Source organism: Neoarthrinium moseri (assembly GCF_022829205.1).
Source record: "Neoarthrinium moseri strain CBS 164.80 chromosome Unknown scaffold7_Wmoseri_CBS_16480, whole genome shotgun sequence".
Taxonomy (NCBI): Eukaryota; Fungi; Ascomycota; class Sordariomycetes; order Amphisphaeriales; family Apiosporaceae; genus Neoarthrinium; species Neoarthrinium moseri.
In genome coordinates, this window is record NW_026055121.1 from 777,624 (window position 1) to 802,035 (window position 24,412).

The following is a 24,412-nucleotide window of genomic DNA, read 5'->3' on the forward strand; positions in this document are numbered from 1 at the left end:
TTATCGATTCAGCAGCACCTCGCCAAAGGAGAACGTCCTATATCTGACCACTGAGGTGCTTCAGGCCCTCCGCCGTGCCAACGCCACTGCAGTGGCATAACACCGTCATCCTCCTTCAAGATCCTCACCACAGACACCGGACACCGCAGAGATGGACTGGGCCGTGACGAATCCCGCCTCCTTCCGCGTCAACAACGCGGTGGTAGGCGAATGGGCGCCCGATATGCCCTCCTTCGTGCCTTTCATGAAGAAGCCCCATGATTCGCATCCGTCTATCGACCACCTCATATTACTCGTCTTCGAGGCTGTTATGGAAGTCGTCTGTGTTGCACTGCCGGGCTACATCATAGCAAGGATGGGTCACTTTGATGCCGAGAAGCAAAAATTTCTGGCCAACCTGAACGTCCAGATCTTCACGCCGTGCCTGATCTTTACGAAGCTCGCATCGCAGCTGAATGCCAGCAAGCTGGTTGAGCTGGCTGTCATCCCCATCATCTTCTTGGTCCAGACTTTCGTCTCGTACATTGTCTCCGTCTGCGTTGCCAGGGCTTGCCGGCTCAACAAGAGGCCGGCCAATTTTGTCACGGCCATGGCTGTGTTTGGCAATTCGAATTCGCTCCCCATCTCGCTTGTCATCTCGCTTTCACAGACCCTTAAAGGCCTCCACTGGGACCGTATCCCTGGCGACAACGACGACGAGGTTGCCGCCAGAGGTATCCTCTACCTGATGATCTTCCAGCAGTTGGGTCAGCTTGTCAGGTGGACCTGGGGATACAACGTCTTACTGGCGCCGAAGCAACACGACGACGACGGTGACGACACCAGGACGTTGGAGGAAGGCAACCGCACTGATGAAGCACCCCCAGGGGCTGGAGGAGCTCTCATACCGGGACTCGATGGCGGCCTTGTGCACGATCACGGCGATGATGGCCAAAGCTCGGACGGGTCGGATGTCTATGAGCCAGCCGGCCGCACGCCTGTTGTTGGCACGTCGAGGGCCTCACCCAACGAGTCCGAAGATGAAGAAGACTCCATGCTTATAAAGAAGCATCGCAACGGCAGTCCAAAATACACCACTGGGAGCAATGGTACTTTCGTTCTACCTGAGCCTGCATCCGGGGATGAAATTATGTCCTTCCCTCGCATGCATGATCTAGATGAGCCTGACACACCTGGCGGATTCAAGGGCTTGGCTGTACGAGCGAAGCTAGCCCTGAGGAGAGTCACCGCGACCTTGAAACATAGGACTGTCCGGGCATCCCAACGAGCTTTCCATGGCCTTCCTCTGCCAGTGCAGACATGCCTTGCAGCAACTGGCCACGGGCTTCTGCGTTTCTATAATGGACTCCGGGACTTTATGAACCCGCCGCTATGGGCCATGTTGGCTGCCATTATCGTCGCCTCGATCCCCGATCTCCAGCGTCTGTTCTTCCAGGACGGGTCTTTCATCAAGAACAGCGTAACAAGTGCAGTGTCATCCAGCGCCGGGGTTGCCGTGCCCCTGATTCTGGTCGTGCTTGGGGCGAACCTTGCCAGAAACACGCAGAACCAGGAGGTCAAGGATCTCGAAGAGGAACAGATTGGCACTCGGCTGCTTGTAGCGTCATTGGTTAGTCGTATGCTCTTGCCTACCATCATCATGGCCCCGATTCTCGCCGTCTTTGCGAAGTATGTGCCGGTCAGCATTCTCGATGATCCTATCTTCGTCATCGTATGCTTCCTTCTGAGTGGTGCTCCGAGCGCGCTTCAGCTGGCCCAAATCTGCCAGATCAACGAGGTTTACGAGACAGTCATGTCCAAGATTCTGTTCCAGAGCTACGTCGTTTGGTAAGTTCCTCCGATTGCAAAAAACGTGATTTCGTGCTGACTTTGATTCAGGATCCTCCCTTCGACGCTAATACTCGTCATGCTTGCTCTGGAAACTGTCGAATGGGCGACATAAGTTTCATTGTGTACAAAATAGGGTCAATTTTTCAGGAAAGGCGGCGTCTGTCAATACCGGATCAGGGATCATAAAACTGCGGAGCTTGTACAGTACTCGGGGAAGAGAGCTTCCTCACGGATCATAAATACCAGAGCGATAATACAGGGTCATTCATAACGATGCGAGAAAAGGCCATGGCATACCTAGGCTTCTTGTGCAGCCCGCGTCCGCTTCTAGGGCCCATGGTCTTGACTCAACTGTCCTAGTTCGGAAGTATATGTCCATGAATAGGAGCAGAGGCCAGCACGAGCACATTCAGTCCGCATACCCCTCCAACAAAGCACCTAGCTTCTGTTCCTGGGAAGCTGGACTTGCAATGTTCGATGAGAGATAGAGAAAAGTAGACTGTTCCGAGCCACAGGAAAGCATTTTTGACGTGGCCCATTTGGAAGGATGCACGCGAGCATTCGTCTGGGCAATCGTTATGGTCAGACATCAAAGTCATGTGTAGACAGTTAAGACGCACGACAAAAACGGTTAACAATGATCTTAAATGCCTCGGCTCAGACAAAAGAGAACAACATCTGCAAATGCAGGTCACGCAGACAGATGCCATGGAAACCCCATGGCTTACTCCAAATTGGTAATTCTTGGTGTGAACTCCCTAACGCGATTGGATTGGGATGCGAGGTGCGCAGGACTAGCACAGCTCGTCTGCGGGGTTGGAACCAATTGCCGTCTGTCTCCAAAACGATGTAGGTTGGCTAGTTTGGTTCGGTTCAAATTGCACAGTCCATACCCTGCCTAGGTATTGAGATTTGTTACGGCTCTGGAAGAAGATTGAATTTAGATCGTCGATGTAGTGATGCCCGTTGGGTATACATAGGTAGATGATAGGCTCTTTATATTTGGTAAGCTTGTAACTTCACCACCCCTTCAGATCTTCGTACGCATGCTGCGTGACACTTATCAATGACAGGAAACTCTGCATAATCCATACGTAGAAAACTAACAGGATACAGCTATGATCAGATTCAGACTGACATAATGTTGACGCAAATATCCCTTAGTGCCCCAAATCTGGCTCTCGGCACTGCAGTCTTCTTGGTGCTGAGCGTGGTCTATTATCTCATTCAATACACGCGGCATGAGCTTCGCATCCGCAAAACAGGGGGCGTGAGAGCGCCCGTGCTTGCTGGAAATCCCATCACCGGTATGCCCATCACTATCTTTTGTCAAACCAGGTTGAGAATGTCTCCAATGACACCCGACGCGTAGGCACATTATGGCTCTTATACTGCGCACGCGCGCAGATGAAGCACACATTGACCGAGTACTTTGAGAGCATGTTCAGCCGCGCCAAACCATCCCATTTCGGTGACATCGTGGAGCTCCAGGTCAGGCCCGGTCAGCGGTATCTGATTACGCGGGACCCGGACCATATCAAGACCATCCTGACCTCGAAATTTACCTCGTTCGGAAAGGGTCAGCAGTTCCACGAGCTGTGGCGCCCCTTTCTTGGCGACAGCATCTTCACGACTGATGGGAGCCTTTGGCACGATTCAAGGAGCCTGATCAGGCCTATGTTCATCAAGGACCGCGTCAGCGACCTGCATACCTTCGAACGTTGGGTAGGCCAGGATGGTCTGCTGGGCAAGATTGCCGAGGGCGGTGCCGGTCCGGTAAAGGAGGTCGAGCTGATGGACCTCTTGTACCGTATGACCCTCGACGTCACCACCGACTTCCTCCTTGGAGCCGCCGTCGGCTCGCTCGATAACCCACGGGCCGAGTTTGCAGAAGCCTTCAACGAAGTCCAGAGCATTCAGACCTATTTGACCATGTTGGGGCCTCTCGAGTCCCTAATTCCCCGGCGCCGCTACCACCGTGGCATCCGCGCCATCGACCGCTTTGTCATGCCATACATCGATGCCGCGCTGGCGCTCCCGCACGACGAATTGGAAAAGCTCGAGAACTCGGACCGCGGCTTCACGTTCCTACACAGCATAGCGCGCTACACGCGCGACCCGCGGGTGCTGCGCGACCAGATCGTCGCCGTGCTGCTGGCCGGCCGCGACACCACGGCCGCGACGCTGAGCTGGGCCTTCCTCGAGCTGAGCCGGCACCCGGACGCGTTCCAGCGGCTGCGCCGTGAGGTCATCGACGCCGTCGGCCGCTCGCGCGCCCCCACGTACGACGACCTCAAGGGCATGGTGTACCTCCGCCACGTGCTCAACGAGACCCTGCGCCTCTACCCGGCTGTGCCGTACAACCTGCGCACGGCGCTCGAGGACGCGACGCTGCCGAACCCTGCGGGCGGGCCGGACGTCGGCGTCGTCGAGGGCGACACCGTCGTCTACTCGACCTTCAGCATGCAGCGGTGTCCCAGCTTGTATCCGCAGATCGACGACAGGGGCGAGCCGCTGCCCGACCCGGCCGTCTTTGCGCCTGAGCGCTGGGAGGTCTGGACACCGAGGGCCTGGAATTATGTCCCGTTCAATGGGGGGCCGAGGATCTGCGTCGGGCAAAATTTCGCTCTGACGGAGATGGCGTATTGTGGTGAGTCTCTTGTCTCCAGTTTCCTTTCCCATCTTTTTCTCTTTGTTGAGGGCGATGCAACCTTCCCTGAGTGGTGGAAAGCTGCGTTTATATGCGTTTGACAAAGAATGCTTGCTAATAAGAGGCCATGTAGTGGTGCGGATATTGCAGAAGTATGATCGTCTGGAGTATTGCGGGGACTGGGATGCGCAATACCACGAAGCGGAGATCGTTGGACGTCCTGGGAAAGGGGTGCGGGTTAGGCTATGGGAGGAGCATGTTCAGATTGCTGGCGAGGAGAAATAGTGAACTTCTCAGGCTACGGATGGCCATTATGATATTTAATCTATTCCATAATGCATGATTCAATGCCTCGGTTGGTACCCGGCTATACGTGGTGATGACAAGGAAGAAAGCTGATTGCGATATCAAAGCGAGAGAAGACCAGAGCTTCTGTATCACAAGCGGACTGCTGCCGAAGCGAGGAGTTGAAAACTGGGACCAGGACTGATGCTTGCCTCAGTGCGTCTCCGCACGCAAATGCCTGCTGAAACGGCACCGTCACTTCACCTATACTACTTGACATTCTCCTGAGATAGCTTGCCTTCATGGTGATATGCTCATTGAGAAACTATGCAATTCGTTGTATCCATTTTGAGTCCGACGCATAAGCGATACATACCAGTGAAAAGTAAAGAAATGTAGAGCCCTACTGGGTGAGTCTGAGGTGAGATATTGGAATACTAGTCCATAATGTGCAACTAGAAATGTTCAGAAAGACATTTAGCACCTAATAATTCATCCCCCATTACCAGCGAATTTGGACCTTCACTCGTACATAGGCCGTATAGTGAAGTATCCGGTTACTTGTTTGGACCGTCCTTTGCCAGAAGTCATACTACAGAACGCATCTAGAAGCGCAATTACATGTTTGAGTCAGAACTCAAAGTTCCAATAGGCATCAAGGTTGGCCTTGGTGATGCTCGGGAGCGTGGAGAGTGATACTACGCTTTGCCATTTAAGGCGTGTCTTCGAGGGCCTACCAATTGGAGCACCGAAATACCCCACACCACTAATCTATATGGGTAACGCATAGTAGATGTTCATTGGCCAATGGCTCCTACCCCCGGATTTGCGCGCTATCGGTGGTGTGCGTCGTCGGATGGCGGGTCGCGGTATGCGGCGGCGGAACTGTTCTGCCATTCGTTGCTGCTCATGATCTTCCTCTGCCGAAACCCTCGTCTGCCTTCAGCCTCAGAGCAATTATCATCAGACGTAACGATGTCCGCCATCATGACGGCGGCCATAGCCGTGACATCACTCTTGACCGGCACCCTGGCCACATGCGCAACATCACCATCCATTAATACCACAAGCGGTCTCATTATTGGACACTCGGCCGCGAACAGATCTGAGGTCACGGAGTTCTTGGGCATCCGTTACGCGAAGGCGCCGGTTGGTGACTTGCGTTTTGCTCCGCCCGAACGGTACCTCGCACCAGAGGGAACTGTGTATGAGGCGTCAAATTGGGCACCGTAAGTAACTTGTTGGTTGCTGTAGTCTAGGTATTGATGGTACTAACAGATGCATGATCCAGGGACTGCCTATCTATCAAGCCTCCTGTTAGCTCCTTTCCGAACTTCTCGGAACCGTCGGGCCTCCACGTTTGGAAAAACTTTGCTGCGCAGAACGGGAATCCATCAAGCGAGGACTGTCTCATGTTGAACATCTGGACGAAATCTCCGACTCCATCAGCCAATAAGCCGGTGCTCATTTGGTTTCATGGTGGCCGTGAGTACCCTGCCATCTTTATCCGGACTTCCCTGACTGTTGTAGGATTTACTATACCTGGCCCGCACAGCCCCTTCTATAATGGGCAGTATCTCTCGGCTGCCGAGGATGTCGTTGTGGTGACGCCGAAGTAAGTATCCTGTCACCTTGGAATAGTACTCAAAACTAGAAATCCCAGCTGACCCTAGCATTACAGCTACCGCCTTGGAATATTCGGTTTCTCAGGGGCGCCGGGCTTGCCACAAAACGCCGCCCTGCGTGACCATCGATCTGTTGTAGAGTGGACGCGAGATAATATCGCAGGCTTTGGCGGCGATCCGTCTCGCATCACCATATTCGGACAGAGTGCAGGCGGTGCATCGGTGGACTATTACTCGTTCGCATGGAAGGATGAACCTATTGTGGCAGGACTGATCTCCCACTCAGGAACCTCTCTCAGCTTCAACCCAAACTCCCAGGAGTATGCGCAGAGAATTTTCTTCAATGTTTCGCAGGCTGTTGGTTGTGGTGGACCCGATGACGACTCCGACACGGTGGTGAATTGTGTTCGTCAGGCCAACTCATCGGCAATACTGGCAGCAGCGGCAAAGGTGCCAGCACTGCCGACCATCGCCCTTGCCCAGGCTACATTTCATCCAACGGTAGATGACGAGCTAGTGTTTGGCAACTATCAGACCCTAGCAGAGAATGGATCTTTCTTTGAAACACCGTATCTACTTGGGAATGCAGACTTTGAAGCCGGATGGTACAAGCTCTCAGCCTGGGCCGCCAGGGTAAATTTGACAGAGTCGCAATGGGACCTTTACAACCAGCGTGCGTTCACCTGCCCGACAGGATCTTCGGCACAGTATCGAGTTGCACGCGGTGTACCGACTTGGAGGTACAGGTATCATGGGGATTGGGACAACCTGCGCCTCTACAACAGTACCGCGGGTCTCGGGGCCAGGGGTAGCGGTGCTTATCACGGCTCTGATGTCGAGATGGTCTTCGGCACAGGGCAAGACGTTTCGGGGGTCCCAAACTCTGCTGACGAGGATGCCGTCTCGGCATACATGATGGGTGCTTGGGCTGCTTTTGCACGAGACCCTGTGCAGGGGCTAGCTGAGTACGGTTGGCCATCATATGAGACCTCACGGGAAACTTTGGTTGAGTTGGCGCTAGAAAACAACCTACAGCCGGTGTTCGTGGATCCTCAGGTGTATGATGCTGCATGCCCTATTGTGAATGATCCATCACCCGGGCAAGGCGCGTTCTGAGGCTATCAGCGTCTCTCCTCTTCCACTAACATAGTAAAAGCTCAAGTTGATCCATTTTATACCGAGTTGACCGAAGAATATGTGTCTCCTAGTCTCATAGACAACCGTGGACTAGGAATTTCAACGTTCAAGTCCGTAGGTAGTCGCCGGTCATCGGGTGTGAGATGTCGCCTACAACCATCCCAGATCCTGTCTGGTGTGATTATTTCCGTCGTATTCCGCTCTTGACGGTACATCGCTGGGCGTAGCCATCCTTCTCTCCTTCCATCAGCAGAACTGATAGGGCGTATTGCATATCTCTTTTGGTCTAATACCCGTTTGTCTGTAATTGTTGAATTCCTTGTCAATATGGCCGTTTCAGTGCTGTAGCTGCTAATTGGAAGTGATGTAAGTTGACTTGTAATCAAAGTGTCAACCAGCGTTTTGCTCTCAGTGTCTCTTGCTTGCCGCTTTCGCCTCCAAGTCGCCCAACCTGCAGTGCGTGGAACGTTGGGGTTTGCGGAACTATATGACTCCTCTTTGAATATTCCAGGGGCCAGGCGGCGCAGTACATACATCAATGCGGGTCGCATAATCGGAAAGCATGCTGCTCGACAGTAAGTAATCTATAACCTTGTCTTGATCAGTGGAGTGTTATCTTTAACGTACCCGAAACAGTGACCATGTTCACTTCCACAATGGCCCATATGACGATGTCTGCGATATTCCATGTGAAATCTAACGATGATGGATCATATGTCGCAGCGGTTGCAATGATGGCAATTGCAGCTGTACAAGTACTTTTGAGGTCAATTTTTTGGATATCTTAGGTAATGGAATTGTGCTTACAAAATGCCAGCCATGAACAAAAGCATTACGCCGATCATTTCCAATCTGCGAAGCCTTAACTTCCGTATTTCTACAATGGGCAAGGTCAGAAGCAATATATCCATGACTAAATGGACTGAGAGAGTTCCCAAAAAGAAGCTTCTATCAGGAATAGCACAGAATGCCCCAGGTAGTTCCACTTCCCAGAAAGCCTGTACAGGGACACAGTGGAATATGTTCATGAAAATCTGCGGACGATTTAGTGCTGTATCACTCAATATACGTAACAAAGAACTTGCTCTTATCGCCAGCCAGATAACAGTTACGGCCATCAGGATTTGGACAGGAACACGGATATTAGTAATGCTAAAGAGTCTCCCTAACGATATCGATCAGCTACTATCAGGCGGTTCCATGGATGGTTCAACATACAGTAAAGGCAAAGTATGGACATGGTTGCAAAGAATATCGCAAATGTATAGACGAACTCTCCAGCAAAAAGGAAGATTAGGGACGTCTTGATCGTTTGCTCTAATGAAAGCCATTTGATGTCTTCAATATGTATACCAAGGCCCCTTTCGATCCCTGTTGCGTGACAAGTCAGTAGAAGATACCAAGCTGTATTACCAAGATATCAGTGGCCATACAAAATGGACACGCAATGAGCCACATGAATGAGACGGCCTGAGATAGGTCAGAGAGATGTCTTGCGTTGTAAAGGTACAAAGAAACATACATAACTACTTATGGCAAAGTAGTCATCCCACCAAAGGCGTGTGCTTTTCAAGTATCGACTAAAAAGTCGTAGCCCAAGGCACATAGTTGCTAAAGCGAACGTGATGAACAATACGGCCCAGACGGCACCTTGCTTTGACTGTCCCATGGCAACGAGGAATTCGTCGGTTCAATTGATTTGGGCTCTTGGCAACGTTATGGGGACAAGTCTTGACTTCAGTCAGCTAGAATTTGGTTGCGAAGTCAGATGAGCCGCGGTGAAGGCGGCAGCATATGCCTTCCCAACGACAATTTGGAATTATAATGCAAGCGCGAGGATTTGACCACAAAATCCAAAAGGTTCGTCTTGCAGTCGACTGCCTTTCGCAGATTCACGAGAGAAGCCTGCTCGCGGCGGATGTCTGTCCGAGTCCAGGAACCCGACGAGTGACCAATCGAGCTGAAGTACAGAGTGCGGAGGGCCCCCCGACGCTTGAAGCCGGCGGATGTGGGCAAGGTTCAACGAACAACTTCTTGATCATGGATTGAGTTTCGGAAATTGTGAAGCTATACTGAATATGATTTGGTGTAAAGGGAAGGTTTTCTGGTGTACTTGCAACCGCCACGGCTCGAACCGCGAGCCAATTGGGCAGCACAATTGCCCTTTAGAGCCATAACTAGAGGCGCTGGCTGCTTAGGAAATCACATGCCATTGGCTAAATAAATGCGATCCGCTAGCATCTGAAGCATCTAATCGAGAATGCGCAGAAGCGGCTTGTCGGCAATGTTCATGGGAGAACTCCTGTTTGAAGGTTTTGGCCGCGACGCACGGCCGGCCGTAGCCTCATCATAGAGTACCTGAAAAAAAGAGTATCGTGACTAGTTCTGACGTACACGCGATTCTAGAACGTCTCACATGTCATCTCATATTCCGTGCTATATTGCATTGTGTCCCTGTTGTGGTTAATTCGTCTGGCTCGAACTATTGCATGATTCTTATCAGTCTGCTCTTCACGGACCAGTTCGTTGCTTGACGTCTGGGTAAGTCCGTGGCATTGTCACCTTCCACTCCAGCTTGTTGCCAAGTAAACCCATAGACTTGGGAGGCTTATGGCCGAAAGAACTACACTGAGTCGGCGTCGGTCCTCTACACCCCACTCCACATGATAGTGCTTACACTGCACAACCTTAATGGCTTAGATCAAAGATGACAGTTAGCTTATGAGCGTAGTCGTAACCCATCACAAGATTTCTTAAACCAGGTTGCACTTCAGGAAGTGATTTCAGCTTCATAATTAGCTAATAGATCCAGGGCTGTCGTTCTCGCTTTCCAGCCTTCGGGCACAGGATTAATATTTTTCACTAATGAGCTGAGAGCAGCACCTTTAGTATCATATTAGCCAACTTCGAGGACCTATTATCCTGGATTACCATTTCCAACGTCTCAACGCCCTAGTTTCCCACCACAACACCTCTTTCTTAGCAAGTGCGCACTTTGTTCTGAGGATCGGATCTATTTTGACCTACGATAGTGGAACCCGCGCTTACTAACAACCTCCCGACTTTAGAGCCCTCACCAGGCGAGTTACTCTCGAAGTAGTCCATTATTGTAGAAAAGGTGATCAATTGAAACTGGATTGCATTCGAGAGTTAGCTGCAAAAGCTGAGATCTTTACCGGAGCACCAAACCTTCAGCACAATTCCTCTACACAATGATACAAACCTGTTTATCAGTAGTGTTTATTTTTTCAATGTCCTTTTCGCTAAGCTCTGGTACCCCAGATCTTTCTTCAAAGCCGCAGGCAAAGTTAAGAACCGATTTCCTAGCAGCATCTTACGAAAACCAACTATTTATCTCTAATTGAACTGTATAGGTTGCCGGACTCGAAGGTATATCATTCTTATCATGTAAATGTCCGTAGATGAACAGGGTCCAACTTCGGTCGAATATGGTTCCGGGATAGATGTGTGTTATAATGATTCCTGGCAGTATCAAATGCGGCATAGCGATCTACTTCATTGATTCATGAAGTGAGCCACCAGGAAGGGGAAGAAGTAGAAGAAGAAGAAACCCCCTCCAACCCATTCCAGGGCCCGCTGGGGAGGGGACGATGGGGATGGAGGTTGACAGAAAACAAAAACCTGATAAGCAATGTGCTCTCTTAGTTCAACATCCTACATGTATGCGTCTCTGCAAGCAATCTCGGCACCGAAAAGTGCAAAAGGCACAACTTGCGAGGGAATTAATGTTACGGGCACACTTACATGTGCGCAGTGCCGAGCCAACCGCACATCACACTATAATCTGCTTAGAGCATATGCCGGCGAGCTTGACTATGATTGGTAAGATAGGATAATAAGTAGGTTGGGGTTGGACGGGCGCTTGCGGCTACATTCGCTTCGCGAATAGGTCCGTATGTCCATACCCGGCTAAATGTTTCAATATGCAAGCAATTTGAGATCGGACAACTGAAGATCAGCGGCTATCGGTATATAAGCACGGCTATGGCCTAAATGATAGCAGCTCCATGTATTCACATATTCGAAATCGGTTATACTGCGACTGATCAGTCTTTCCTCTGAAACTTAGCACTGGCAGAGATATTGCGTGCAAGATGTATTGGAAGGCTCTGATCGTGTCATTCCTCGCCGGCCATGGCTCTAGCCAGATGATGCCAATGTTGCGATTCAGTTGCTCGCAGCTTGTGGTCGAGCGTCTAGATCCTTTGGTAAACCCAGGCCTTATACCTTCGCCACATGTTCACCAAATCGTCGGCGGTAATTCGTTCAATGCGTCCATGGATCCAGCAACTCACGACTTACCCAAAGGCTCTTCTTGCACCAGTTGCACTTTCTCGGAAGACTTTTCCAACTACTGGACCGCGGTCTTATATTTCAGAGCACGCAATGGCACCTATAAACGCGTGCCTCAATATGCCAGCGAAGGTCTCACTGCTGACGGCGGCATTACGGTGTATTACATCCCGGCGCCCAATGCGCAGACAAACGTCACCGCCTTCAGGCCCGGCTTCCGTATGCTTGTTGGAGATGCCTTACTCCGCTCGCCAGGCACCGCACGCAAGGTATGCCACCGTTGTATGCCGGCATCAGGAGATAACAAGAACATAAACTGCGGGGCTCCAGACAGCCAAGTCTTGCCCAAAGGCTTCTGCGCCGGTGGTATTCGTTCGGTCATCACCTTTCCCACCTGTTGGGACGGTAAGAATTTGGATAGCGCCGACCACAGAAGTCATGTGGCCTATCCAAGCTCAGGATCTTCCGAGACGGCGGTAGGGGCATCGGGTAACTGCCCAGCAAGCCACCCTGTAAAGATACCTCAGGTGATGTTTGAAGTCATGTGGGACGTAAGTATGATCAATTTCTCCTCCGAGTTCCGCTGGGTATCGAAACGGCTGAGCAGAGACTGTTATGGTCTTGGATCATTTTCAATGGGATGTTCAAATGAACCTTGGGGCTGAATATATGTAATGCTCTAGACTCGACCATTCAACAAGAAGGAATTGTGGCCCGAGGATGGTTCACAGCCGTTCGTCTGGAGCACCAATGATAAGTAAGTCTCTTACCAGCACCTTGAGTCGATCCCGAAACTGATGGAAATACTCAGAGATGGATATTCTCAGCATGGTGACTACGTGTTTGGGTGGGAAGGCGATTCCCTCCAACGTGCGATGGATGCCCGTTGCAACGGCTCCGAATGCAGTACGCTGAAGTCTCAGTCTTCCGAGGAGGCTATGAAGTGTACCAAGTCACCAGTCGTCAAAGAAGATATTGATGGATGTAAGTCCTGGTTTCTGAATATGATGATTGAACCACCGGGCTGACCATCTTGTAGGGCTGGCTGACATTCCGGGCATGGCCATGGCTACTTAGCTAATGCCTTGTGACTCGGGCATATCAGTCGATCAATAGCCAAAGAGTTTGAGAACCAAGCATTCGGGTCACTGCGCTGTGTAATTAGTTGTTTGGAAAGGCGAGGGTTGCAAGCCTTCGTCTCTTCGGCCCTTCAATTAGAATAGTGATATAGACTGATCAAAAGCACCGTTGGCGCGCCGTGCGCTGTTAATGATAGTCTGTGAGCTCAGATGCGTAGCCCATTGAGTGAGTGGACTGAGGTAGAGACGAGGGAGGAAACAGTTTAAATACACCCACCCATGGATGACTTGGGCCCCAACAGTACCCTCAATAGACAGTCGACCTTTCCTGATACAGATTTGGTTAGGGCGGAGTTGGCTACAGCAACAGCATGATCCAACCATTGTTGGAAAAGACGGAAGCACCCAATTCGATCTCGTAACGACAAGACTCCCTTGGAGACAGAGTGTCTGGGCTTGGGCTTGGGCTTGGGCTTGAGCCGCATCAAGACCTATGTCGTTATTGAAGATCGCGGCACTTGGTGCCTGAGTTATAGCCAAGTGCAAAGGCAAAGGGGCCAAGAACGAATTGATCGCTACGGACCCCCCTGTCAGACCGCCAGACCTTTAGTGGGGGAGCTTGGGCCAGCGGCGCCATCGCCCCTAGATCAGATTATCTTATCGTTGACGTGGATAAGAAATATTCAACCATCGAGACTTCACTTGACCAGCGTCGACGACGTCGAAACCCAAATCAAACATGCAGCCCTCCGCACGAATAGCCCTCCGCCTGGCGTCGAGGAGGCCGCTCCTGTCGTCCTCGACCGCCGTCCTGCCTCGCCAGATCCACTCCACGCCCACCACCCCGGCCACCGTCTCCCCGATCCACGGCTCCGGTCCGCCGCCGGAGCCTCCCGTCCCAGCAGCCGACAGCGTGTCGCAGCGCCTCGCGCGACGCAAGAAGCAGGCCGCGCTCCTGAGCGCCGCCCAAGAGATCCGCGCCTCCACCAGGAACAAGTCCGGCCAGTCGCAGCCCCTGCGCAAGCGCTTCTGGAAGGATGTCTGCGTCCGCGAGGTCGACGGCGCATGGGAGGTCCACCTCGACGCCCGCCCGCTGCGCCACCCGACCACCAAGGAGATCGTCCGCCTGCCGCTGAGCAAGCCGATGCTCGCCAGCGCAATCGCGCTGGAATGGGATATGCTCATCTCGGCTCAGCAGGCGACCAAGTCGCACCTGATCCCGTTAACGAGCTTGGTATGCAGGGCAATTGACATTGCCGAGGAAGATGCGGCGCCGCCCAAGAACGACTCTTCGGTGGGCGAGACGATCAGAGCTGGCATAACGAGGACGGTGATGAGGTATCTCGAGACGGACTCGCTGCTCTGCTGGGCTCCGCCGCCGGGGAAGCATGACTTTGTGGAGGGCCAGGAGACTTTGAGAGAGAAGCAAATGAGAGCCGCAGAAGACATCGTTGGGTTCCTAAGAAGTCGAGTCTGGCCTGGCGTCGAGATCGAACCCGTCTTGGACGGTGAAAGCATCATGCCCAAGAAACAAAGCGAGGTGACGAGACAGATTGTGCAGGGCTGGGTCATGGGGCTGAGCTCTTGGGAGCTTGCCGGGCTGGAACGAGGTGTTCTGGCCGGAAAGGGCCTCCTGGGCGCGGTGCGCCTTGTCGTTGAATGGAGCGAAGGGCCTGTTGGCGCTGGAGTTGGCGATGGCGCGAGCGGAGCCGAGAGGAAGTTCGGCGTCGAAGAGGCGGCTAAGGCTGCTAGCTTGGAGGTCGACTGGCAGATAGGAAACTGGGGTGAGGTTGAGGATACCCACGATGTCGAGAAAGAAGACCTTAGACGGCAGTTAGGAAGTGTGGTACTTCTTGTTACTGGCACAGGCAAGGCATGAACTGTATCAAGAGTATAAAGTGTAGATTTATGTAAGACCAGGTATAATTGAAATTGTACAATAGAAGTACAAGGAGGTGCTCTGCCGACCCTGCAAGTGTGTGTCATCGGTCAATGACATAAATAAATCGCGAATGCCTAGCGAAACAGGCTTGCTTATTTCCTGCGATGTAATGCGTGTAGCACAAGATGTAAAGAGTTTGGTACACGTTCATTTACTTGTTCGCGCCTGGCAAGTGAATTATAGCATCAAACTACTTGATCCTGCTGCTGCAGCGGAGCTCGTGTATACCTGACGCAACTAGATGTTCAAAAAACCTCAAACACTGCACAGGTCGCATTGTGTAAACCCTTCCGGAAGTTCGTTTCAACATGATAATGAAGGAGGCTGTTCTGAATGGTTGTAGTGTAGTGGCAGGCTCTGCAAGCACCATCGTCTTGGGCAGTGTGACAGGCATAGGGAAACATCAGTAGTTGGCTTTTTAAACGAATGAGTACGAATTATAACAACCAAGCACATTCCTAAAGCTAGGATATTCCTCGACCTGCTATTGGGCCTATAATAGCCAAAAGGGTTATACGTACCTGACGACACCGTGGAGCAAAAGTGGCTGTATTTGGTCGCCTCTCCGTTTGCTATTTCAGCCCCACATGATCAGCAAATAGGGCATCCATTGGGGTTGTGTCACCAACTCTGACTTCTCAACCAGAGTTCGAGCTACGCAGATTGCACTGCATCAGTCTCTGATCCTTATGAATGCAGACCTCTAGATTCGGCGTCTAGCTTCAGCTGCGGATATGTCTTCATATGTCCCACCCCATCGACGCTCTCAGGCCGCCGGCAGCCCAGCAGGTGGTCTAGCTGGCGACGATGGCCCTCTGGGTGGCCCTTCTCCTAACCAGTCCCACTACAGCCACAGAGGCGGACGTGGGCAACGGCCTGATCGCAGAGGATATCGACGAGGACGAGGGACTGGCAGACTGTTCACCAGGGAACCACCTGTTGACGATGCAGACGTCTTTCACGCACGGGACATCACTCAACACTTTTGGTCGAAGCCAGGCTCAGAGGGGGACGAAGGCGAGAGTTTTGACCGCATCAAATCATCCACCTTTCATAGTTCAGTCGCGCAGCCTGATAAGCTGTCGTATATGCTGCTGTTCACTGGCGCGAACCCCCGATGGGCCAGCGATGGCATTGTATTCGCCAAGACTGCGTTGGGCCTTTTACCAGAATACGCAACTCAAAAAGAGAAGAGAGGCCCCTGGGATACGCCAGTGCGACGAAAGAACTCCAATACTGAGGTATCTCCCGATGCCCAAAAGGGGCTCGATGTGGAGGGATACACAGATGCGAGCACGGCTCGTAGGGTTCCAAATGAGTCTCAGGATACCTCCCCTGGAGACAAGGAGTTTTCCGTTGTCGACCATAACACCGGGGAAGCGCAAGCCTCAAGTGCAAACGACGCACCCACCGATATCCGCCAAACTGAGGGGCCCTCCTCGGAGTCAAGATCAGAAATCCCAACCAGACCGTCAGATACCAAGACCATCCCAGTGTCGGATATCGACGCGGATAAGATGCCCACGTTCCCAGGCATAGCACCGATCGACTACAACCCTGGTCCACACGCGCCGATTGCTGTCTTTGCGGAGCGCAAGCACATCACCAAGAACGTCTTCGCGTTCGCCGGTTGGTACTCGGTGACGCGCATCAGCATTCTGGCGCCGCACTCGGCCGAGCTCGTCCGCATGCAGCAGCAGAAGTGGGAGCGCCGGGACCGCTTCGGCAACATCATCCCGAGTCGGTCGCGCGAGATGGGAGCCTGGAAGACCGCCTTGAGTCAGGAGTGGGCCGTGGTAAAGTTCGAGAAGCTGGTAGATGAAGCCGCGCCGCCGGCGCCCACGATCGACAAGTGCGTGGCAGAAGGGAAGCCCGATGGGAGCGGCGAGACTCGGAGTGTTAACGAGATGTTGCAGGGGATGAGAATGACGGATGGTAATCTAAGTGGATCTGGAGAAGTGTCTCAAGCCGTGGAGCGCGACTAAACAGGGTAATAACGTATTCACAGATGTTGAGATCCACTGGAAATCGCGTTCCATTCCTTGTGAACAATGTTGCCTACAATATTGGCATTGAACATCGTTCTCCTGGCAAGATGGCTTACGCATCACCTGCTTGGATATGGATTGTGCTATAAAAATAGACCTTTCAACATACGGGCAACATATGTTCATTCAATACATTTGCGGACAAAACCGAGCAGAGGATTATCGTGCATTTCACCTGAGCAACATAAAGTATTTGATATTCCTTCTAGCTTTCCGCTCTACTTTTCCTAGAGCTCGCTCTCGGCCTTTTACCACAAGTCTCCTCTTTATAGGTGCTTGGACAGGAATTTGAGTGCCGTCTCGTAGCCACGGATATACTCCTCCTTCACCCGCGGGTCCTCCAGATCAGAGCGAGCAGCCATCCATCCGTGGATTTGATCCCCGAAGATCTCGACATGCTTGGGTCCCGTCAAGTTATCTTCGAACTTCTTGACGTCGTCAGCCGGCTCATCCTTCGAGGCCAGCAGGGCAAGTGGGATCTTGATGTTCTTGGCATCCTCGGGCGCCACCATCGCAGGGTGAGCCTCGATGCCGGCCTTGAATATGGTGTCCGAGGACGAAGTCACGAGCGAGACTACCTTGCCGCCCCAGCAAAAGCCAACGATGGCCCACTCCTTGATCTCGGGGTACTTGGAAGTGACATCCTTGATGTACCCGGGGACCTTCTCTGCCACGCTGGGAGGAGAATTCTTCTGGAAGAAGGCGCCAAGCTTCTTCTGCTTCTCCTCGGTGTCAGGGGGAAAGCTGCGAGCAGGGTTAGGGAGATGTTGCACGCATATATGTAAGCCAATGCGGCAGACTTACATCTCCATGGGGCATGGCTCGCCATTGAACCAGTCCGGTATGAACACCCTGTACTTCTGCTTCGAATCTGAGGTGCTAAGGATGTCCGCGCCCTGCAGGGTTTGAGGATAGTAGCCGAAAATATCGAAGATGGTGAGAATGCCCTTGGTAGCTTCCTTGGGCCCTGTGACGTCTGTACTGGGTAAGTATCGCAAAGGCCAACAGTCCGCAGCGTTGAACTCACAGGTCTTGAATCCGCCGAGCTCCTCATAGGTGCCTTTCGCGTCGTAGCCCTTGGAAACAACGGGCGGGATGTTACAGCAGGCCTCGGAATGGCCGTGGGAAGCAGGCATAGTAGACATCTTGGCGGCTTGTGCAAATCTTGGGTTGGTCAAGCTACGGTTCAATTGGGATGTGGATTGGTTGCAACACGTTCTCGGGCTCTGGGATTGACTTGAAGTTGCTGTCGCAGTGGAGTGTGGTTGGGCTGTGATGGAGGAAGAAGTCGGGATCGCGGACGGAGTTAAGAGTTGGCGGCGGCCTGACGCAAATGCTCTGGTCGGGACTTGCAGGTGCTTGGAGAACGACATGACGACGCTAGACAGGGCAACTAAAGTCTAATTACAGGTAGATTTACAACACAAATCGACAGAACGGCCCTCATTGCCCCAGAGAGGATTAGTTGTCATTTGTTTGTCGCCCTGATATCGGCTAGATAGCGCGGGTTCAGCTTGCAGTTCCCCGGCTCTGAGGAGGGGTAGCTTCACGTCAATGATGTGAATAGTAACTATGGCGGGGTTGCTGATGATGTCATGCATCAACTATCTTGTCTTGCGCTCTCCTATTCTAACCTGGCCCTAACAAGCAGCCACCGGGAAAGTTCATGTCCGTCAGTTAGGCCCCAAGACCTGCATCCCTCAAATAAGGACGTGTCCGCGCGTGTATTCGTCTAGGAACGTGTGCGGAGTAAGTCCCTACACCCTTTCGGATCCCGCGGGCCGGCTCGACTACAACACGTACCTACCTCCCTCTTGAATTAAGCACCTACTTGGGTCAACCACGACGAAAACTTACCTAAGAAGGCGAGTGAGCCTTTGAGGGCAATGAGATAGGGTTCCACTTTACTTGACCGAGCTAGCGAAGTTACCCGTCGACAATATTAATGAACCAAACACTCACTATCGCTTCCCTTCCGTTCGAATCCCGAACCTACTTAGATACATCCGGGACATAGTGTTCGAAAGCACTATGCTACCTTGCAGAAAATGCTGGTTACTCACCACTGCTCTGTAGAGATTGTACCGTCTTAGTAAACCATCTATCTTTGAGGCACCCAAGCAATCACTGGCCTGACCTCATATACCGCATCATGATCCAACAAAGACTGAGCGTTGTCAACGGATCCGGAGACTCTTCAGTTCAGATCTTGGAGCCGCAAGGGCTTGGGATACTACTAATTCTGTTGAATTTCATCGATGGTCGTACTTTTCTGTCTGTTCTATTCCAAATCGAATGAGTATCTCCACTCTTCATCAGTCATCTGCTCCGCATAGTGAACCGCCAACGCGACGGCGTCCCGTTCCACAGACATCTTCAGCCTGTCCACTGCTTCACCCGCTGGGAACCACTGTGCCCTCATCACCTGAGCATCTTCCTTGCCCATCAGTGTAACGTCCGACACCGTGCCCCTCTCTGGCCTTGCGGCGTACCAATAGATATGCCGCATCGCCCCCGTCGCCGGGTCAGGATACTGGCTGAAGTAGAACGTATCCTTGTTTAGCAAATTTGCAATCCCACTCTCGTTCAATCTTCTATCGTTGAGAGAGTCTCCCAGTCTTTGTCGCAGCTTCTTCGCGACGCCCTCCTGTCCGTCGTCCGGCAGCGTAAACCTAGTCCTAAACCTCAGGTAGAGAGGCCGCACGGCCACGCCGGTCTCCTCGGTGGTTTCGCGGAATGCCGCAGCGGCGAGATCTTCGTGGACATTCTTGCGGCCTTTAGGTAATTGCCACTGGAAGATGACCAGGTTAGTGCATAGAAAAGAGTAAGAGGATGATGTCTGCGACGTGTTTCGTCTCACAACTATCAGAAGGGGAACCGACTGCCTTCGTGTTTTTGTTCCAGATCAGCAGAACTCTTCGATCACCAAACGCCGCTCTATCAATCGTGACGGTGCCGCAACTGATCATCAGGGCGTGGGTGTTATACCCCTTGGACTGGCCCTCTAACACATCCCAATCATTCTGTACCCATCGTACTTGACGCTTGTGCCAAGTCCCATCGAGCAGGGTTATGGCGCGGGCCTTGATTTGCGCCAGCAGCTTTCCCGTGCCGTCGGGCCCCGAACACGGCCCGTAGTTGATGCTGTTTGCCAAGGTAATTCTCTCCGTTTCTGCGCGTGGCGATTTGGACTCCATGGGATAGCCCGTGCTTATCACCGCAGCATATTCGGTGAGGATTGCTGATTCGATTGCCATCTCGTAAGGCTGCTCTATTGGATTGTGAGGAAGTTTGAATGGCAATAGGATATGCTGCTAGCCTGGCTCGGCGACTCTGGGCGATTGCAAATGAATATATAGTCACAATCTTATGAGGTCGTGCCACGGTCTTTCGCTGACAATGTCCATCATAGCCAGTCGCTCAGCTACTGCGACCACTTGATCCAAGTCTACATTTATACTGGCCCATCATGGGTCCGCTCCTTCACCGGAGTCTGGCATGACTGCATATCGACGGGGGCTTCATACGAGATGGTCCAGTAGGCGGACTAGAAGTTCTCCTTCAAATTGGTCGTAATTCAATACTCATTCCCATGTAATAATTTTGCCTCGACGAACCCTAAGTGGTGTGTTCTCTGACCGGCCGAATTAGGTTATCCGTTGGGCCTTTGATCGGTCATATTTTGACGGTCGGGGGTTGCTTTGGCCCAATCAACAACCCTGTCCATGTGCCTTTTACACAAGGTTCACAACTGAACCGCGAAATGAGGCTTCGGGGCTGCTCGCTAGCTGGCCCATCATTCCTTCCGACCCGACGTGTTGGGTGCACATATGACCAGCCGTACTCAATCATTGCGAGGCTCTTGGGTCTAATTAGCTACTAGTACGTTATATTTGGGCGACCGGTCAACCAAACGGGTGCTGACTGCATGAATCGCACCTCTCTATGGGCGACGTGTTTAAATCTAAGACAATTACCACGGTATCGGTGAGCAATAGCTCACCGTGTTGGCTGTGTCCCCAGTAACAGGGATCCATTTGCTTCACTGCATTTGACCTGACATGACAGGAAAAGAAACAGAAGCCATGAAGAACCGAAATCACCTCCATCGTGGATCCGATCGCAATTGGTGGGATTGCATAGGCTGCATGTAAGAGTCCTACAGTATGATCAGCATGAATAAAGCGCCAAGGCGTTCAATACTGCTTAAGCCAAGAGCCAAGACAGCAAGGAACACAGGTCGCTTGTCAGGGGTTTGACGATCATTGATCCAAATCTCTGGAAACCCAGGGATAGACATCTGCCGATAAACCACGTCGCGATATCCCATCATGTTTTGTCCGATGGCTGCTACGGGAGTACAAGGTACAGCACCGCAGAAAGAAATCCTACACACGCTAATTCCTATTCAAACAAACTAGTCACAGGAGGGTTTCTTCCGAGGACACCACAGCTTATACCCAACACGAGGCTACTGTCGAAGTGATTCGGTTCGCGCAGCAATCAGTAGTCTCAAATTGCATGAGATAAGAGCGGAGCCCCGAGCGCGCTCGAGCGCATCTCAACTTAACTACCTGTCGGTTGGCTTGCCGACTTGCAGCTGGGGTACCTTAGCTTGCTAGAGTACTTAGAGGCCAAGGGTTCGCGCTATGTCCTTACACCCTCAGGTTAGCTTCGGCTACTGCACACGAGGCACACGACAAATCACGATTGCTGCCGCTTTTAAGCACACCCTTATAGGTATGTGACCAGATCCATGCTGTGAACAAGCACGTGTTGCCGGTGGAATGCGGCGTGGAGAGACACGCACAAGGATCAAGCAACCTCCTTCTGTCTCTAGCTGGACATATCCTGCATCGAGAGCATCCCTGGTCTCACGCTCGAAAGCGGACGTAATGGTCAGCAAAATCTTGGCCCGCTGAATGAACCACAACTTCAAGAAGCTCGGATCTCACCGCGACTAGGTGGGCTCACTCGGTATGTACTGATAGGTGAGCTGAAGGCCTTGGATATATCCAAACATGTTCTTCTACCGTAGTATGAAGCATCAATTCATCCAGCTTGCGCCGCATGATAGGTCGTGTTTCTGATGCAGCGTACTTTGGGTATCGTCCAATCGACAGCCATGGTATCTTGAAGCAGCTGTTCCTGGAGGAAACCCCTGATTGCCCTGCATTCGACCCCAGCAAACACGTATTACAGGCTGCAGTTGGCAAGGATCCCGACTGTTGGATCCTTCCATGCGAAAGTTCTCATGTCACCCATGATATTTCATTGGCTAGTAGTAACTATTGTCCCTGACGAACGCCTATCTTACTCTGGAGTTGTGCCACCTCTACGTTCTGCCGCTTATCATCAGTGGTCATATCGCACATCGGTTATTATATGTACCAACACGAAGAACATGGTTCGACATACCTGAACTGCCTTTCATGGTATGAAGTGCTGACGGATCCGCCCCAGGTTGGCACCGTCGGGAATAGCGGCAGAAGTACTCAAGGCCATCCTGGTGGGGCATGAGCGAGATGTGATAGTACTGTCTGCGGCTTCTGGGCAGTCATTCCAAACTGTTGTCCCGACTCCATATGACGAAGGCGGTGGTGATTCTAGCCGATCTGCACCGGCCAGTGTAAGACGTGGCCTGTTGTCGTACTTCATCCAATGAGCCCGACCAAGAGTAATGCCGAAGACCGAAACTTACACAAGAACTTACGACGGAGTGTTACGACATGGACTATGGCTGAGGATCTACAGGTAGCATAAAACGGGGTTTCCTGGTCGTATTGATCACTCTAGGCTATTTTGGGGGTGTCAATAGTTCGCTCAAAACATGATATGATTCCCTTTGATAATGAAACCAGGGATTCGTGTAAGGGGGGTCGTCTGCCCAGTCCAGCTCCGTTGGCAATACGGGAAGGAAGTCGGAGAGCCTGACGAGCGGCGGCCGCCAAATGCGATGCCCGTTCCATCCAGATAACCAAATCTGTTCACAATCCCGACCCTTGAAGGCTTCCCATTGTCTCCGCATGTTCCAATATGATGCTGATATCAATCGTCTCAAACGGCCCAAAGTCCCAGCGGAGCGCGTCATCCTTTGCTTTGGGCGTTCTGACTGCTGTGCATGTCATATAGTCCTTTCCAAGGGATCTAAGGCATATATTTGCGTCGTCGACTTTCTTCCCCTTAAACAACACCTCGTGTTCCCTGATGATTGTGTCCTGTGCGTCTCCAGCCGTTTGGACCTCGTTAAGCGCCGGCACTGGTGCTCTCAAGGATTTGAACTCGAGATCGTTCAGCCATTCGGCCAGCAAGGCCTCGCCAGTCATCTTGACGTACGCCTCGCGCAGACACCATAACGCGTAGAACTTCCTCAAATTGGCATCGATGATATGACGCGGCTGTCCTGCTAGTGAGACATCCTTCAGATCCGCAGCCTCGGAACGCCCAAAGACGTCGGCATGCATATCGACGAATGTTCCCCAGCCCTGCGTCTGGATCATTTTATGGTCCCGATCTGCGCGCTCGTTCACGCAGACGACGTCCACGCCGACGTCGACCGGGCCGAAGCCAGCGGGGTAGTCCGTCACGGCAGTCAGCGCCACGATACCCGCCTGGTGCGATACGTTGAAATAGACCGGCTGCTCCCCGGACGGGCTCAGGTAGATCGGCTTCTTGTGCGAGTCGCGCGTTAGCTTGGTCGATGCCCAGGGAATTCCCTGGGTTTTGCTAACGACGTAGTGCTTCAGTAGCTGGGACGCAAGGGACATCTTGGCGTCGCGGACAAAGTAGTACTTTAGTACGCCTGTCCGTTCTTCTGGTGTCAGGAGCGCGAGATATTGCGGCGCCTTGGAAAATGAGTTACTATCGGCATGACCAAGCCGGTGTGGGAGATAAGCCTGCTCACCACGTCCTCAAGCTGCGCAGTCTTTGTGGCCTCGGGCCACAGACTGCGCGTGTCAACGATCCATTGGATAAGTACCGGTCCTTCCGAAGCCATTTTGAGATTACGATGCTGTAATGTAAAGACGCAAAAGTGAAGCTGGGAAGATATCACTGCTACAGCGTGGATAACGCACCCAGTGCGTTGTCAGCACACGTGATAAAAGCCTCAAGACCCCGCCGAGTCCGGTGCGCCTCCGTCGAACGCTCGCGGGCGTTTGCAGTTTTGTTTGATCGTAGGGTACAGGCCAGCGGCTCTCAAGTCACAGGACTGTGTATAGCGTCAACAGTATATTGCTCAGTCACCACTTTCGGGACCCATCGTCTCTGATGGAGAGTCTGCTCTTCGGCATTTTAAGGGTCTTGCGGGGAAGTTCCGGCGAAGCTAGGCAGCCCTACGTGCGGCGCGTCCCGCCGGCGGTAGGGAGAGACAGGGGGTTTCTAGCGTCCTCAGTGAGCGCCCCCACGGCGGACTGAAATGACTGGCGCCGTACCTATCTACTACTGCGACTTTACCACTATAGATTTATTCCAACAAATGTAAGAAGATTCTATTAGTTAAT

The 24,412-nt window shown here is 52.2% G+C and overlaps 9 protein-coding genes across 9 annotated transcripts; 6 read left to right on the forward strand and 3 right to left on the reverse strand.

Moving 5' to 3' along the window:
* Positions 1–151: 151 nt before the first annotated feature.
* On the forward strand, positions 152–1,942 carry JN550_003185 (uncharacterized protein; the record flags this gene model as incomplete). The annotated part of the gene is made up of 2 exons (XM_049314560.1): positions 152–1,827; positions 1,879–1,942. 2 exons carry the CDS (start codon positions 152–154, stop codon positions 1,940–1,942), a joined length of 1,740 nt encoding a protein of 579 aa, XP_049175020.1.
* A 1,029-nt stretch (positions 1,943–2,971) lies between these two features.
* On the forward strand, positions 2,972–4,765 carry JN550_003186 (uncharacterized protein; the record flags this gene model as incomplete). The annotated part of the gene is made up of 3 exons (XM_049314563.1): positions 2,972–3,137; positions 3,203–4,480; positions 4,614–4,765. The coding sequence occupies 3 exons, from the start codon at positions 2,972–2,974 to the stop codon at positions 4,763–4,765; spliced, it is 1,596 nt and encodes a 531-aa protein (XP_049175021.1).
* Positions 4,766–5,752: 987 nt separating this feature from the next.
* On the forward strand, positions 5,753–7,506 carry JN550_003187 (uncharacterized protein; the record flags this gene model as incomplete). The annotated part of the gene is made up of 3 exons (XM_049314564.1): positions 5,753–5,994; positions 6,057–6,380; positions 6,447–7,506. 3 exons carry the CDS (start codon positions 5,753–5,755, stop codon positions 7,504–7,506), a joined length of 1,626 nt encoding a protein of 541 aa, XP_049175022.1.
* A 4,136-nt stretch (positions 7,507–11,642) lies between these two features.
* On the forward strand, positions 11,643–12,918 carry JN550_003188 (uncharacterized protein; the record flags this gene model as incomplete). Its single annotated transcript, XM_049314565.1, has 4 exons — positions 11,643–12,392; positions 12,525–12,598; positions 12,653–12,825; positions 12,881–12,918. 4 exons carry the CDS (start codon positions 11,643–11,645, stop codon positions 12,916–12,918), a joined length of 1,035 nt encoding a protein of 344 aa, XP_049175023.1.
* Positions 12,919–13,659: 741 nt separating this feature from the next.
* On the forward strand, positions 13,660–14,799 carry JN550_003189 (uncharacterized protein; the record flags this gene model as incomplete). Its single annotated transcript, XM_049314566.1, has 1 exon — positions 13,660–14,799. One exon carries the CDS (start codon positions 13,660–13,662, stop codon positions 14,797–14,799), a length of 1,140 nt encoding a protein of 379 aa, XP_049175024.1.
* A 797-nt stretch (positions 14,800–15,596) lies between these two features.
* On the forward strand, positions 15,597–16,847 carry JN550_003190 (uncharacterized protein; the record flags this gene model as incomplete). Its single annotated transcript, XM_049314567.1, has 1 exon — positions 15,597–16,847. One exon carries the CDS (start codon positions 15,597–15,599, stop codon positions 16,845–16,847), a length of 1,251 nt encoding a protein of 416 aa, XP_049175025.1.
* A 329-nt stretch (positions 16,848–17,176) lies between these two features.
* JN550_003191 (uncharacterized protein) lies at positions 17,177–18,055 on the reverse strand (the record flags this gene model as incomplete). Its single annotated transcript, XM_049314568.1, has 3 exons — positions 17,177–17,654; positions 17,715–17,877; positions 17,938–18,055. 3 exons carry the CDS (start codon positions 18,053–18,055, stop codon positions 17,177–17,179), a joined length of 759 nt encoding a protein of 252 aa, XP_049175026.1.
* Positions 18,056–19,191: 1,136 nt separating this feature from the next.
* Positions 19,192–20,167, reverse strand: JN550_003192 (uncharacterized protein; the record flags this gene model as incomplete). Its single annotated transcript, XM_049314569.1, has 2 exons — positions 19,192–19,701; positions 19,793–20,167. The coding sequence occupies 2 exons, from the start codon at positions 20,165–20,167 to the stop codon at positions 19,192–19,194; spliced, it is 885 nt and encodes a 294-aa protein (XP_049175027.1).
* Positions 20,168–22,897: 2,730 nt separating this feature from the next.
* On the reverse strand, positions 22,898–23,907 carry JN550_003193 (uncharacterized protein; the record flags this gene model as incomplete). Its single annotated transcript, XM_049314570.1, has 2 exons — positions 22,898–23,755; positions 23,815–23,907. The coding sequence occupies 2 exons, from the start codon at positions 23,905–23,907 to the stop codon at positions 22,898–22,900; spliced, it is 951 nt and encodes a 316-aa protein (XP_049175028.1).
* Between the last annotated feature and the right edge of the window lie 505 nt (positions 23,908–24,412).